Raw genomic sequence first — 15,274 nt, forward strand, 5'->3', positions numbered from 1 at the left:
TCTAGAAACTGTGAAGAATAAAAACAATGTAACACATGGTATTTGTCCTTGAAGAATTTATAATCCAGTAGGGGGTTTGACTTTCTAAGACAGAGTGATACAATGGAATGAGAAATGGATCTAGAGTGGGGACTGGGTCTGCCATATGATATTGAGTTTTATTCTATAAAATAAGAGGCGTTAACTAGATGACTGCTGAGGTCCCTTTCAGTTCTAAATCTATGATCCTATGAACCCAGCCCATGTTGGCACCCCAGGACCAAGCCCTGTTCACTCTGGGCTAGTTACAACTCCAAAAGGAAATACAGGCCATGTCAATCAACTCCAATGGTTCCTTATTGATGCTAGGATCAAACAGCTTCCTAGTTAGCTTTTAAAGCCCTTCCTAACCTGCCCTGAACTTCCATTTTCAACCTCATTACTACTCCCCTCTCCCACACTCCAGGGTCCAGCCAAACTGGCCTCCTTGCTAATCCTCTCTCACAGTGTCCCACATGCAATCATCACTAAGCCCTTGCACTGGCTGTCCCCTCAGCCCAGAATGCACTCCTCCTCACCACCCTCGTTTCTGTCAGAACTCTGCTCAAGCTCTATTTTCTATAGGAAGCTTTTCCTAAATCTGCTCCACCCTCATCCTCCGTGCCCTCTCACTTAAAAAAAAAGTACCATCTTTTTATTTTGGACGCATTTTGAGTATACATAATTATACTGCTGTCTTTTTTTCCTAAAGGAAGGAAGACTTTCCAAGCCTGTCTTAATTCTAGTGCATTCCCTCTGTTGATTTTTTCCAATTTATCTTGTATATAGCTCATTTATACATATTTGTTTATTTGCAGTCTCCTCCATGATTAGATTGTGAGCTCTTTGAGGGAAGGGACCATCTTTTGCCTTTTTTTTTTTTTTAATCCCCAGTGAAACACAGTGCCTGGGGCACTATAGGCTCTTAATACACCTTTACTGATTTGATTGACCGTAGTATAAAACCTTTTGAAGGCAGGGATCTCAGCCTAAAACTTAATTAAAACGTAAGTGAATGTTGAATATGACTGTTTTGAAACTAAACTAACAACAATCATATCCTCTTCTCCTCTACGGGTTGAGTAAGTGCTTAATAAATGTTGATTGACTGACTGATTGATGCATTGTCTTGTCCAAATCGGAAATTGGGGATACTATGAAATTGTGCCTCTTATAAATTCCAAACTGCTTAGCAGCCATTAGCCAAGGGCTAACAAGAATTTCTTTCTCAAGAGACTGTTCACCCAGGAGGGAGAATAGAGGGGTGAGGTGGAGATGCCATTCCCAGTCAAGATTAGCGAGCTCCAACTGAATTCAAGGATGTGAAATTGAAAGAATTCAAATCAAGGCTGGCCGGGCCCCAGCTCCTCCCCTTGTTTAATTTCCATGATCCTGGCCCCGCCCCTTGCCGTCCTCTGATTAAACCGCTCCGCAGCGAAGGCGGCTCGGTGCTCGCTGGAAGGTGCAGTGCTGGTGCTCACAGGTGCTTCCCAGGATGAGGGTGTCCGGCCTGGGATCCTCCTCTTCGCTGGTTGCCTTCGCGTCCTTGCTCCTTATCTGGCCCAGCCAAGTCGCGGCAGTAAAAGAGCTAAAGTTCGCCTTATTAGTGAGTAGACTTGCCTCCCCATTGCTTTATCTCACACCTTTGTTCCCCATGGGAGGGAGGGCAGGTGGACCGCGGTGTTAGGTTTCATCTCTCCCTTGCACTGCCCCTGGGACACCCCAACTGCCCACGCTGCACTCCCAACTTACCGCTAAAGTGATTGAGCAAGTTCCGCAAGTTTCTGCATGAAGTCCAAAACAAGTCTCGACACACCCGCAAACAGAAAGGTTTCTTCGACTCCCCTCCCCCAGTTTTGTCCCCTCTTTGTTTCCCATCTCCCCTCTGCATCAAACTCAGGGGCCTCCTGGCAGGTCACCTTTGACTACAGTGATTGGGTCTGAGAAGCAGCCTGGTGGGGAGGCAGGAAAGCAGCAACCTAACTTCAGGGCAGGGGTTGGGGCCAAGCTACTGCCCAGCTCAAAGTCCCGACTGGCTGAATTGAGGAGCCAGGCAGGCTCAGGTAGCAGAGGGCAGTCCATAAACAAAGACCCATTTGGAATTCACCATCGAACCTTGAAAGTGAAATTCAGTGGTTCAAGGATGCCATTCAAAACTTTAGGATGTCTTTGCCTTTGGAATAATTCATTTATTTTCCTTCATGATGCATGTGAAAATATAAGGAAAATGAGTCATGGAATGAAAAGGTATAGAAAATATATTATTTAAAGTACAGAGGTTTAAATGGAGAAGGGAAAGGAAAAGTGACAGATACAGGAGAAATCTTTCTTTACATATGGATCCTAATATAATCTCTCCTTTCTTTCTTCCTCCCTTTCCCCTACCTATCCGCATCACTTTTTTCTCCTTATGCTTCCTCTTCTCCTTTTCTCTCCCTCTCCCCTCCCCCTTCTCTCAGAGACACAGAACGCTTCCAGCTGGGAAGGAGCTTCTGTTTGCTCGCTTATCTAACTCCCCAGGTTTTAAAGATTTCTTACTTATTTTCTCCTCTCTTTCTCCCTTTTTGATCTTTCTTCTCCTTCTCCCTCTTCACTCCATTCCTTTACTTTCTTCTCTCTTTACATCTCCTTTCTTGTTTTCATTTCCCCTCCTCTCCTCTGCCTCCACTCTTCTCTCTTTTCCCTCCTCTCTTCTCCTTCCTACCTTTTCTCTCCTTTTCTCTCTTCTTCCATCTCTCCTCACCTTCTCCCTTCACCTGGCCTCTCTCTGTGTTACCTGGATCGATACATGACAATCTTTTAATGACATCTTTCTTTCTGCAAATGGTCCTTTTAAATGAGTTTTCTCATTTAAAGGAGCCCAAAGATTTCATTTTACTGACAATGAAGCTCCTATTTTCTCACCTCAGTAGATCCATGATTCACATCCTTCTCTACTGTAACATAGCCAGCCACAGAGAGCACATTTTGGAACAATGATCATTTCTATAAATCTTGCTGCCTGTTTCAGTAAGCCTCCACTAGGCCATGAGTTAACAATGTAGACAGAGGCCAAAGTTCAAGTGGTCAAACACATGCTTTATACCGAAAAGCAACTGCCAGGTTTCCATTCTATAAATCTCTCTGATGCTGACTACCTTTTCAGGGGTATGATACGTGCAAGTTGGACTTTTTATTTAAAGCCTTTGAGTTCTTTAATTCTAGTACCTCCTCAGGTTGACATTTATATGGCACGTTTAAAAAATGCTTTGTTCAGAGAAGGGCCGTATTTGATAAGATTTCACAGTACTCACATCACCAAATGCATAGAATCTGCTACTTATCTGAGAAATTACAGTCAACTCTTAGTTAACTGTGTGTGGATTCTCTAGTTTGTAAATTATTTGTGGTAAATTTCTTATCGCAGACTGGTTTCCCCCTTATTTTTAACTTAGGTTAAGGTACTTTTCCCCATTGATCCATGTGGATACATGTTCCAGAAATGTTAAAGATGTAATGTTATACAAATATTCAAATAGATGGCTGATCTCCTCAATATGCATATTCCCTCCAGTAATGATGATTGATGCCTATGCATGGTTGCACATCTTGGATGTTTTTTAGCCATTGCCTTACATAAGTTTGCCATAGGAGGCCCATCCAACATGCTGGAGGGAGTTGGCCTGACCTGGCAAGGATACTACTGTTGGAACACAAAGACTAGCCATGAGGTTTTTCTTACTCTTGCATATGACCAACCTCTCTTCTTTTTCCAGTCTTTTAAAATGATATCTTCCTTTTATTACTCCACTTCTCCTTAGAAATTCCTTTTCTTTAATGTATTGCAACCTGCTTATGCCCATGCTATGCCACTCTGTTGCCCTTTGGGTAATTTCAATTTGGATAAATATCTATGCAAAATCGTTGGGTGAGGGGATAGTAGATTTCTCTTCTTAATTTTTGACTGTGCTAACAAAAAGATGCCCTGTTTGAATGTGACGTGGTGCTGATTATATATCCATCACACCCTGACACTCTTGGATGAGATTCATGATTCAATGGAGCTTGATCTAACACAGGAAAAACCAAGTAAATGAAGAATGCTATTGTACAGACTGTGATATGCAACTAGGTGGATGGACAGCCTATATTACTCATACATATGAATAGATATATATATACACAAAGAGATATATAAAAATATCTTAGATGCTACAAACAGAGAATGAGCTGGGTCTGAGATTGAACAGGAGGAGAACGTCCTGGATTTTTTGCAAAGTTCTCTGAATGATGCCACGTCGCTCCCTGAAACAAAGGTCCATCTTTTCAATACCAATTTCTCTCTGTGCTGTTATATGACTACAAGTCATGGAACACTGCAGTCTCCAAAGAACAGAAGTGGAGGTGAGCCAAGAAAAATAAGTCTGTGCCACTTCTTGGAGGTGCCTACTCTTGGTAGGAAAAACGGAGAAGCTTTTTCAGACCTGGTTTTATGTTGTGACCAGGGTCTTCACATTATCTGTAAAATATTTCCATATTATTCCTTTGTGGTTCTAAGACAACAAATCAAGCTGATGAACTAAGATGTATGCTTTAAGGTATAAGTTAGACCAGATAACTTCCAAGGTCCATTGCAACTCTTGAGATTTATAATTTATTCAGTTCTTCAATCCTGTTAGTGCAGAATTTCCATTTAAGGCACTCTTTGACCATAATACCTCAGAATCTAACAAATCCACAAAACCTCTTGACCAGGCTTAATATACTTATATAAAGTAGTTGGGCAAGCCCTAATGATTCCAAGCCAAGAAGCAGTTTCCAGAGGTAGTGGATACCTACCATTGTCCCCCTGTTCCAAGTGGAAAACAAAAAACAAAAAACAAAAGCGCCCCCATTGGTGATGTTACCTAAAAACCGCCCGGTCTCGCTCTCATCTACTTCATTTCTCCATATTTTATTAGCTGACAAGAAAGAACCCTAGATTGCTTTCAAGATGGCTTGCCTAGTTAACTGGAATAAAAACAGAAGCTTTCTGTGCTTTCAGATAACATCTAGATTATTAGCAATTAGTCTTAGTTGCTTTGATAATAAACTGAATTAAAACACAATTGCAATTTAAAGGGAGGTATGGAGAAGAGAGCAAGGGATTATTAATGAGGAATCAACACTACTTTAGGCTAATCAAGCAATTTTTGCATACTACCATAAGACTGATCAGGGCTTTTGTGTCTAATCCAGAGATGTATAAAGTGGCCACATGAAGCACTCATATTTGAAATTTTAGGCAAGGTTTATTGCAAGGATCCACAGGACTCAAAGGTATTGCCTCTGGGTTATGTGAGACCAGGAGCCTCTGATTCTTGGGGTGTGGGGTGTCATTCTTACAGGAAAGGACAGTAACCCAGAGCTGAGTAACTTACGTTCTTCGGGATTGAGATGCTTCATTCAGGGAGGTATTAACAGAAAAACTCAATGTGGACACTACTTAGTCTGGGAATTCACACTTAAAGCACTACATAAATGCTCATTATATGGCACCTAGAAGACACAGTGAATATAACACTGGCCTTGAAATCAGAAAGACTGAGTTCAAATACTGCCTCAGACACTTTCTAGCTCTTTGATCTCGGGCAAATCATTTAGCCTTCTGTGCCTCGTTTCCTTATCTGTGAAACAGAACAAGTAATAGGACTTCCCAAGGTTGTTGTGAAGATCGAGATGACGTATGAAAAGTGCTTTACAAACCTCCAAAGCACTACATAAATGCTCATTGTCATTACGCTTGTGAAATATACAATCAAAATTCAGCTTCATCATTATCCATTTCAGCTACGCTCAGTCCTGTTTGGGGCAGAAGACAAGTTATCCTAACTGATTTCTGCCTTCACAGAATGACATCGACTACCCAGATTATTTCTGGCAAGCCATGGAGCATCTGGCCTCATCTTTCACGTGTGCAGGGTGGAGTAAAAGGTCTCTTCCAGCTGCAGGTCTATAATCCTCTAATCCTGTGTAAATAATAGCTAATAATCACAATAACTAACATTTATATAACACTGACTACGTGCCAGGCACTGTGCTAAGTGCTTTGGTTTTCATGTGCCTTTTATTGTCTTGGCTGAAATACATTCTGTCTCCTTCATTCTAGTTTATATATAAACTTCTTAAGGCCTCCAATTTTTCTCCAGTTTGGGTAAAATTGCCTACCTTGTTCTGAATCTGTTTTCTTCTGCATCCAGTCTAATTTCTTTAGGCTCTGGGCCTCTGAGGTAGGGTACCACTTGTGTGGCTCTTTCATTTCTAGCCAAGCTATAGGACAAAAGAAGCTATTTGCTATTCAAATTAATTCAATAAGCCCCTACTATGTGCCAGTAGAGGCAGCAAAGTGGTGCAGTGGATAAAGCAAAAGGCAGGAAGACCTGAATTCCAGTTTGACCTCAAACACTTAAGAGCTGTGTGGACCTGGGCAAATCATTTAATGCCTCTTTGCTTCAGTTTCCTCATCTGTAAAATGGGATAATAACGTCACTTACCTTGCAGGGTTGCTGTGAGGATCAAAATAAATAATTGTAAAATGCTAAGCACAGTGCCTGGCACATAGAAAGCACCATATAAATGTTAGCTATTACTGCAATTACTAGCACTAGGCCCCATGCCAGGTGCTAGAGTGTAAAGATGAAAAAGGATGACCCCTTTCTCTGAAAGAACTTGTACTCTACCGGGAGAGACAACATGGAAACAGAATGTCCAATATAAAAGAAAACATCAGATAATTTGGAGGGTGGGGGAGGAAGAAGTAACAACTTAGATGTTAATGCTCTTCCCTCTAACCAAGGCTAACTTGTTTGAAGTTCTGTTGGTGAATGTTTGTATCAGTATTTTACTTTGGGCTGTAGTTTAATGTCAAGAAGAGTGTTCTTTCTAGGAAGTCCAGGATATCTCAAGTTTTATGGTTCCCCTGTGAACGCCAGACTACAAAGTCAATAATAATAAGGTAGCTTGACTGGAACGGGAGTCCAGAAGCTGACCTACTAGTTCAAAATGAAAAGTAGAGTTGAGGGAAGAGAAAGGTAAAAAATCAGCATATAAATAAGGATAAAAATAGCTGTGTCTGTGAAATGAGACAATGAGATAGAAAGGAAAGCCATGGGCCCGGAGAAAGTTGGCCCAATTCAGAATGGTGTTGACTTAAAAGCTTCTCTCTGGGAATATGCATACGTGATGCCTGACATGCCATTATATGACAGCTAGCTCTGAAACTGGGGTGGGAACAATGAGGGGAAAAAAGAGCCTTGTGACTCCGGTTCTGCTACAAATGGAATCTTGCAGGCACTTTTTCATTCAGTTGTACAACTCTGACGAAAAGATGCTGAATTTGAAGTCAGGAGAAAATCCTACTCCTTCTTTGAACTTATTCTTTCTACTTCTTCTACTTATTACCTTTGTGATGTTGAATAAGCCAGCTAACCTCTGGGCCTCTGTTTCCTTATCTGTAAAACAAGAGGGTTAGACCGTATAGGCTCTGAGTGCCCTTCCGACTCTAGAGCTGTGACCCTATAACCTCTACAAAGCCATTGGCACCCAGTTCATGAGGATGGCTTGGTTTGTGTTCATTAAGTACTTCCTAAAAATGTTCAAGAGTCGCCATTAGAAATCCTTCCAGCTCACCAAATTATAGGGTATATCATTATCTATGCCCAGTCATTACATCTGTATAAAGCCTTACATTTGTATATTGCTTTATAATTTACATCTAGATAATGCTTTGCTGTTCACAAAGAGCTTAGCACAGTGCCTGGCATATAGTAGGCACTTATATATTTATTGGGGCAGCTAGGTAGGGAAGTAAATAGAGCACTGGGCCTGGAGTCAAGAAGACTCATCTTCTTGAGTTCAAATCCAGCCTCTGATACTTACTAGCTGGGTGACCCTGGACAAGTCACTTAACTCTGTTTGCCTCGGTTCCTCATCTGTAAAATGAGCCAGAGAAGGAAATGGCAAACCACTCCAATTATTTTTGCCAAGAAAACCCCAAAATGGGGCCTTGGAGAGTTGGACAAAACTGAAACTTAACAAATGTTTACTGACTATGGACAAAGTACTTGTCATACATTATCTTGCTGGATTCTTTGCAACAACCCCAGAAGACAGGTGGAGGAATTATTACTATTCCCACTTTACAGATAAGGAAGTAGAGTCTCCTCAAGGTAAGTCAACTTACTCAAATGATCCAGCTAAGGCTTCTGATTCCCAAGCTAATACTCTCTCTCTCTCTCTCTTTTTTTAAATGATATCTCATTGCCTTTCTAATGATAGGGAGAGGTGGATTCTCCAGAATTCCATGGCAGGAACTTAGCCCACCTTAGCCACCCAGCTCTTTAAGATGAAAATACTTGTATTCTCTCCCAGGGACTTCTGTATATCATTGAACCACGATTTTTCCTAATGCACACATTTCCATCCATCTTGGGACCCTGCTCCTCATCTAAGGTGTTGCGTTTTTTTCTAGCACAGAAGAGAGGCAGGAGTCTTCATTGAATCTTCTCCAACTAGACCAACAGAACTTTAAAAGTGATGGTTTAGCCTAGAGGGGGCCACAACTGTCTAAATGACTAAGAAACGATATGAACTATTTTATTTTAAAAATAAGTTTTAATGATGCTTTTGGTTTTTAGGTCAGTCATTTCTGGAAATATCCCTCCTCCCCCAGCCCTCCCCCTTAAAATGGTATCCTGCCCTTTTGACAAAAAAACGATTAAGCAAAAATGCCTGATACAGTGACAGCGACTGATAATCTATGCATTTTGCCATAGTCTCCCATCCCTCTGCCATGAAGGTGGAGATACATTTGATTATCCTTTCTCTGGAACTGTTACTGGCTTTTTTTTTTTAGTTCCTCAGAGTTCATCTTTCTTACAGGGATCTTTTTGTTTACCCTGTTATAATGTTCTTCTGGTTGTGCCTCCTTCGCTCTGCATCTGTCCATACAAATTCTCCCATGTTTCTCTGGATTCCTCATAGTCACAATTTCTTATTGCACAGTATTACATTGTGCTCCTATACTACACTTAATGTAGGCTATTTTATTAAAATTTCTCTCTTCTAACCTCTTTTCTCATATGTGGCAGCCACCTTTTCATTACTAGAACTGTGCAAAATGTCAGTGAGTCAAATAGTTGGACCCAGGGAAAAAATTGTAGGAAATGTGCTGGGATTAAAGAAGACACTCAACCATTTACATCAATGCAAGTATTAATTATTAACTAACAAGTAACATGGCAGAGTCTGTCCCACGCCTCAGTCATCCATAATAGTCAGTGTTTTGGGAAGGACATACGTTCACTCATCCAGGTCAGGAGGGGATCATTTAGTGCCCTGTAGCCATCATTTATTAAGTCCCCTTGGTAACCTCAAAAGGTTCATTCCAGCCCAGCGATTTCTATCTAACTACATTATCTACTGAGATGTAAATTTTGCATAATGCTTTGAAAATAACAGGCATGAGTTTTATTTTACAAAGGAGAAACTAGCACAGATATTTCAGGCCTCCTCCCCTGCCCTTGTCACTTTCTTGTGCAGCCATGGGAATATAGCTTCCAGATGACAAATGGTGAAAATCCTCCTCACTTTATTCATAATAATAGTGACATTTGTGACCCAGATCAAGACACTTCACTTTGCTCAGCCTTATTTTCCTTATCTATAAAATAAGGAGGCTGGAGGAGATTTCCTTCCAGGTCCCTCCCCAGGCTAAATCTATGACTCTGTGAGGCCAAGTAGAGTCCACATGGTGCAGTGGTTAGAGGGCTAGCTGTAGAGTCCATAAAATGTGGGTTCAAGTCCTGTCTCTGACACATACTGGCTGTGTGACTCTGGCTAAGTCACTTAACAGCTTAGAGCCCCAGACCATTCTCTTGCTGGTCCATGTAAAGGAAGGGCATTTCCACACTGATAGTCACTTAAACCAAACATCACAGACAAAAAAAAAATACCGTGTCACTTTCCAGTAACTTTTTATTAGGAACTTTCCTCACAAGAAGGCTGTGAGGTAAATGATGTGAATATCTCCATTTTACTGATGAGGAAACTGTGACCCAAAGAGAGGATGAATCAATATGAACCTGGAGGGTGATTCTGATAGATCACAGAGAATCTGTCCTTGGCCTTATGCCATTCAGCATTGTAACCAAGGATGCTGATGCCTACATAGATGTCATGTTTATCAGATTAGCAGACTGCACAAAGCTGAACACACTAGGTGACAGAATCAGGAAAGATCTGGAAGGATGGGCTAAATCTAATCAGATGAAATTTAACAGGGCTAAATTTAAAGTTCTATACTTCAGTCTCAATAATCAACTGTAAAAGTACTGGTCTGAGGAAGCTTGGCTAAAACAATGATGATAATAATAATAACTAGCATTAATGTAGCACTTTGAAGTTTGCAAAATGGTTTACGTATAATACCTCATTTGAGCTTCATAACTATCCTGTAAGCTAGGTGATATTATTTTTTAAAATAATTTTTATTGATCTTTTTTTTTACATCATCAGAATTTCTTCTAGTATCCCTTTCCTCTTCCCTCCCAGGAAGCCAATATATCATTATAACAAATAATATTTTTAAAAAGAGAGAAAAAATGGCAAAACATTGAAAAAGTCTGAAAGTATATGCAATGGCAAGTACTATTATACCCATTTTATAGATGAAGACACAGGCAGGCAGAGATTAAATGACTTACCAGGATGACACAACTAGTAAGCATGTGGTGTAGAGTTGGACTCTGTTCTTTCTGGCTCCAAGTCAACACTCTGTCCACAATACTTTGGTGGTGTTGTGGATAGAGTGTTAGCTTGGAGCCAGGAAGTGCTGAGTGCTGCTCAGACACCAAAATGCCTGAGAAAGAAAATGGTTGATGGGAAAAGATCTGGCTGAGTTAGTGGACAGAATGTTCCATATAAGCTAATCATGTTACAAAGCAGTAAAAAAAAAAAGAAAAAAAAAAAGCTAACATGCAATGAGCTTGTATTAATACTAATGTAGTTTACTTAGCACCAGCGTGATACCATGGAGAGCGGAAGTGTTGCATCGTACCTGAGGGAGCTTAGAAGGAGGGATTCCCAGTCTACTTGCCACTATGCAGACCACACTGGGAAGTCTGTGTTCCATCCTGGGTGCCACTTTTAGGGAAGACACTGACAAGATGACCCTTTTTAGAGGATGGCAACAAGACTATATAGATGGACTTGGAAATGATCCCAGATGAGGGTCAGCTGCGGGATATTTAGCCCTAGAGAAAAAAAGTTGTGGAGGAGGCACATAAATATCTAAAGGACTTTATGTGGAAGAAGGCTTAGATCTGTTTTGTTTGACCCCATAAAACGCAAGTAATATCAATGAGTGAAGCGGGAGCAAGATTGTTTTAAGCTCTATAAAAAGACAAACTTCCTCGCAATTTGTTGTTGTGGTAGTGGTTATCCAGTTGTTTCAGTCATATCTTGACCCCATTTGGGGTTTTCTTGGCAAAGATACTGGAATTATTTGCTATTTCCTTCTCCAGCTCATTTTGCAGATGAGAAAACTGAGGTTAAACAGGGTTAAGTGACTCACTCAGGACCACACAGCTAGTAAATGTGTGAGGCTGGATTTGAACTCAGGAAGATGAATCTTCCTAACTTCAGGCCAGGGCACCACACAGCTGCCTGACCTAGCAATTAGAGATGCCCCAAAATCAAGTCAACAATTATTTATTAAGCACCTGCTATGTGCCAGGCTCTGTGGTAAGTGCTGACACTGCTCAATGAAAATTTGTCAAGGATGTTGTGTTGGGGATTCCTAGACAGGGATGAGTCAGACTAGATGGCCTTTTCTATCCTTTCCAGCTCTTTTGATTCTATGATTCTAGGAACTGACTTCTAGGAAATGACCTTATGTTTAACACAGTGCCTGGCACATAGCAAACATTCAATAAATGCTTGTTAACTGACCAGTTGATGAACTTGCCCATATTAACACAGCTAATGATTGATGAAGCTGGCCCCAGACCCAAAAATCCAACCTTCTGACTCAGTCTGTGTTCTTTCTCTTACGTAGCACTCTCTCAGCCACTGTCCTGTCATTTTGCATGCTTTTGTAAGTACAGGTGTTTGGCACGCTTGTTAAATGGGGCTTATTCACACACCCAGTTAAAATAGCAGCTGGAGAAAGCAGTCTGCCTTGATAATGCGTTGGGTATCTGGCATTCTGTTATAAGTAAAAAGCTCCCTTTCACCAGCACAGACTTCAGCTAATTGTCCCCTGCTGTCATCTACTGCTTAAGCAGATATCCTTCCTCACCCTTGATCATATCAAGTCTCTGGCCTCATTTGTGAGCCTTTATGGAATACACAATGGAAGCATGAAATCACGGGATTGTAAGTAACAATCAAAATACTCCCCACAAACATCAATCTCTCCCCTGACAATGTTAGCTGGGAGCAACATTCCACCCTGACTTTTAGGGGGTCATTAAGGTCCTGCAATCACAGCTAAATTTATTTCAATAGTCTCAAAGTGGCTAATATAGTTTCCCAAAGTGCTTGAATTATTTGCAGAATGATAATAGTTTTCAATTAAGATGATCCTTTAAGGTTTCCAAAATGTTTTCCTCAAAACACCCCTGTGGAATAGATGTGACAAGGACTTATTCCCATTTTACAAATGAGAAAACTGAGGCTCAGAGATGTTCACTGAATTGCTCCTGGTCCTGGTAATTGTCAGAGTTGAGATTTGAATCCAGGTTTCCAAGACCAGCCCTATCACCATTATGTTGCACTGCCTCTAGATGTAACTAGTACAGGGGAAGAATCTGACACAATATACTCCCATGGTTACAAGTGTCTGTTTCTTATTGCATAGCATCAGAGACAGTTGGGGCAGGGTGGGGGAGGGAAGAACAAGGGAAATGAATTAAATACGGTATTTTATGGTCTTTTTTCCCAGGGTCTACAAAAACCCTAAATAAATTTCCAAGTTAACAAATCTAAAATGCTTCCTCTGACACATACTGGTGATGAGACCCTAAGCAAGTTCCTTCATTTATCTGGGCCTCAGTTTCCCCAAATGCAAACTGAGGGAGTTGGACTGGATGACATCTAAAATCCTTTCCAACTGTCTGTTGCTGGTGCTGTCATTGTAACCTGCACTGATCGTCAGCAAGACCGCAGACTCATCAAAGTATTGGAAAATTGAAGGAGCTGAATTCCACCTCTTTCTAACCCTGACCTAAAACTCCTGGTTCGCTTTATGGGGCCAAAAGGCACAAGCCCGATCCCTCTTCTACACAAGGGCCCTTTGAACACTTGGAGGTATTACCATGTCATAATGACCTCAGTCTTCTCTCATCTAAATGCTCCTGTTTCCTTTGATGCTCCATGATTCTGAGATCCTTCAGCACCCTTGTTACCCTACTGTGAACAAGGTCCAGCTTTTCAATGTCCTTATAAAAGGCAACACCCAGAATTGAATACAATATCCCAGCTATGATCTGGCCAGGGCTCAAGTACTGAATATTGGGTCTTTACTAATGCAAAAGTAAATGTGAGAGTTAGGGGTGAAAGGGAATTGCATGCCAGGTTTGGAGTCAGGAAGACCTCAGATCTTACTTCAGATGCTTAGGACATGTGTGACTGTGGACATGTCACTTAACGTGTCTGTTCCTCAGTTTCTTCATCTATAAACTGAAGAGACTGAGCTCAGTGTTCTCTCCCATCCCTTCTAGACCTAGATCTGTTCTCCCATGATAATGTAGCAGTGACCGTGGGAGGCACTGTGGCATGATACACAGAGGGATGGCCTTGGAGCCAAGAAGACTTGGTTTCAAATCCTGCCTCGACTACGTCCTAGCTGAGTGACCACAGGACAATCACTTATCTTCCAGGTGTTCTTGTATGAACTCGGAGATTAGTAGAGTTGGTCTACATTGGTGAAGAGAATTTCCACTCTAGGAATCTGTCACACCAAACATCAAATGAAATTCCTCCTATCATCTAACCACCTCCATCCCCCCCCCAAAAGTCTACATCTGCCTTTTTAACTGCCATGTCACAATGGTTGACATACCAAGCTTGCAGTCCACTGGTTTTCAGACCAACTGAGAACAGGTCCATTGTTTTGGATAGAGCACCAGGCCTGGACTCTGAAAGATCTGAGTTCAAATAGCCTCAGACACTTGCAGGCTGTATGGCCGTGGGCAAGTCAGTTAACTTCTATCTGCTTTAGTTCCTCATGTGTAAAATGGGGACACACTGGAGAAGGAAATGGCACACTACTCCAGTGTCTTTGCCAAGAAAACCCCATAGACAATGTCTGTGGGGTCATGACCGAATGACTGAACACTAACTAAATCTTTTTCTTTTCTTCTAAGCTATTGTGCACTTAAACATAGGATGTGGCTTCTTCATTGTTTTCTAATTATAAAGACTTTGGCAAGGAAACTCCATTGAAACCTGGAGCATTACAGTGAAGCCTAGTTTTGGCAGAGAAGAACCAACTTGTTATTGTAACTTCAGCCAACCTAAGTACCTGACTTGGTGGGGATGAAGTGGCCCTTTGTGATTTTATAAAGGTGGGGAAAGACCTTCATTGATTGGCAGTATCTCCTACATTATGCAATGAGAAACATTTAGGGGATTCAGGTTTGAAGCAGGATCCTCTGAGATGTGGATAAAAACTTATTAGCATATCATCCATTCTCACCAGGTTATGCAAAGCACCATACAAACGTAAACTACTCTTTTTATTACCATAAAGAATTTTCTGACATGATAAATATGACTAAGGCTCCTCTCTGGAAGAAACCAGCCATTCAGCTACTAGACCCAATAGCACAAGGTACATGGCAAAGCATCTTAAAAAAAGGCAGTGAACCTGGAAATATTTTATTAATGATAGCAAGGTCCATTACCTATGAACAGATATTGCAAGTTAGCAAATGTGAAAATGTAACATTTCATTCTCAGTGGTTCTCTGAGGTGAGTGTCTATACAAAACAAATCCAGAATGCAGATGAATTACAAAATTTAATGTTATTCAAATCAGTATAGTATACATGAATATATTCTAGGTAAATCAACAATTTCCTATAATTTTAGGTTTTAACAAAGTGGTTAAAATCTCTTTAATTATTCAGCAATGGTGAGTCTTTCTAGGAAAGCTATAGCCCCTACGTAGTGCTACGAGTCTGAAGAAGACCTACCCCTGAAGGTTCTATACCTTTAAGGGACATGATTACATGAC

At 41.0% G+C, this 15,274-nt stretch overlaps 1 protein-coding gene across 1 annotated transcript in view; it reads left to right on the top strand.

Annotated features, from left to right (window-relative positions):
* Nucleotides 1–1,416: 1,416 nt before the first annotated feature.
* Nucleotides 1,417–15,274, top strand: part of ACP3 (acid phosphatase 3) — a 50,780-nt gene continuing 36,922 nt past the window's right edge. The window contains exon 1 of the mRNA XM_020987281.2: nt 1,417–1,624. Within this exon, the coding sequence (XP_020842940.1) occupies nt 1,514–1,624 (111 nt within the window). The 5' untranslated portion in view covers nt 1,417–1,513. The remainder of the gene's footprint in view (nt 1,625–15,274) is intronic.

This window comes from Phascolarctos cinereus, unplaced genomic scaffold (genome assembly GCF_003287225.1).
Source record: "Phascolarctos cinereus isolate Bilbo 61053 unplaced genomic scaffold, phaCin_HiC Scaffold_1;HRSCAF=81, whole genome shotgun sequence".
Classification (NCBI taxonomy): domain Eukaryota; kingdom Metazoa; phylum Chordata; class Mammalia; order Diprotodontia; family Phascolarctidae; genus Phascolarctos; species Phascolarctos cinereus.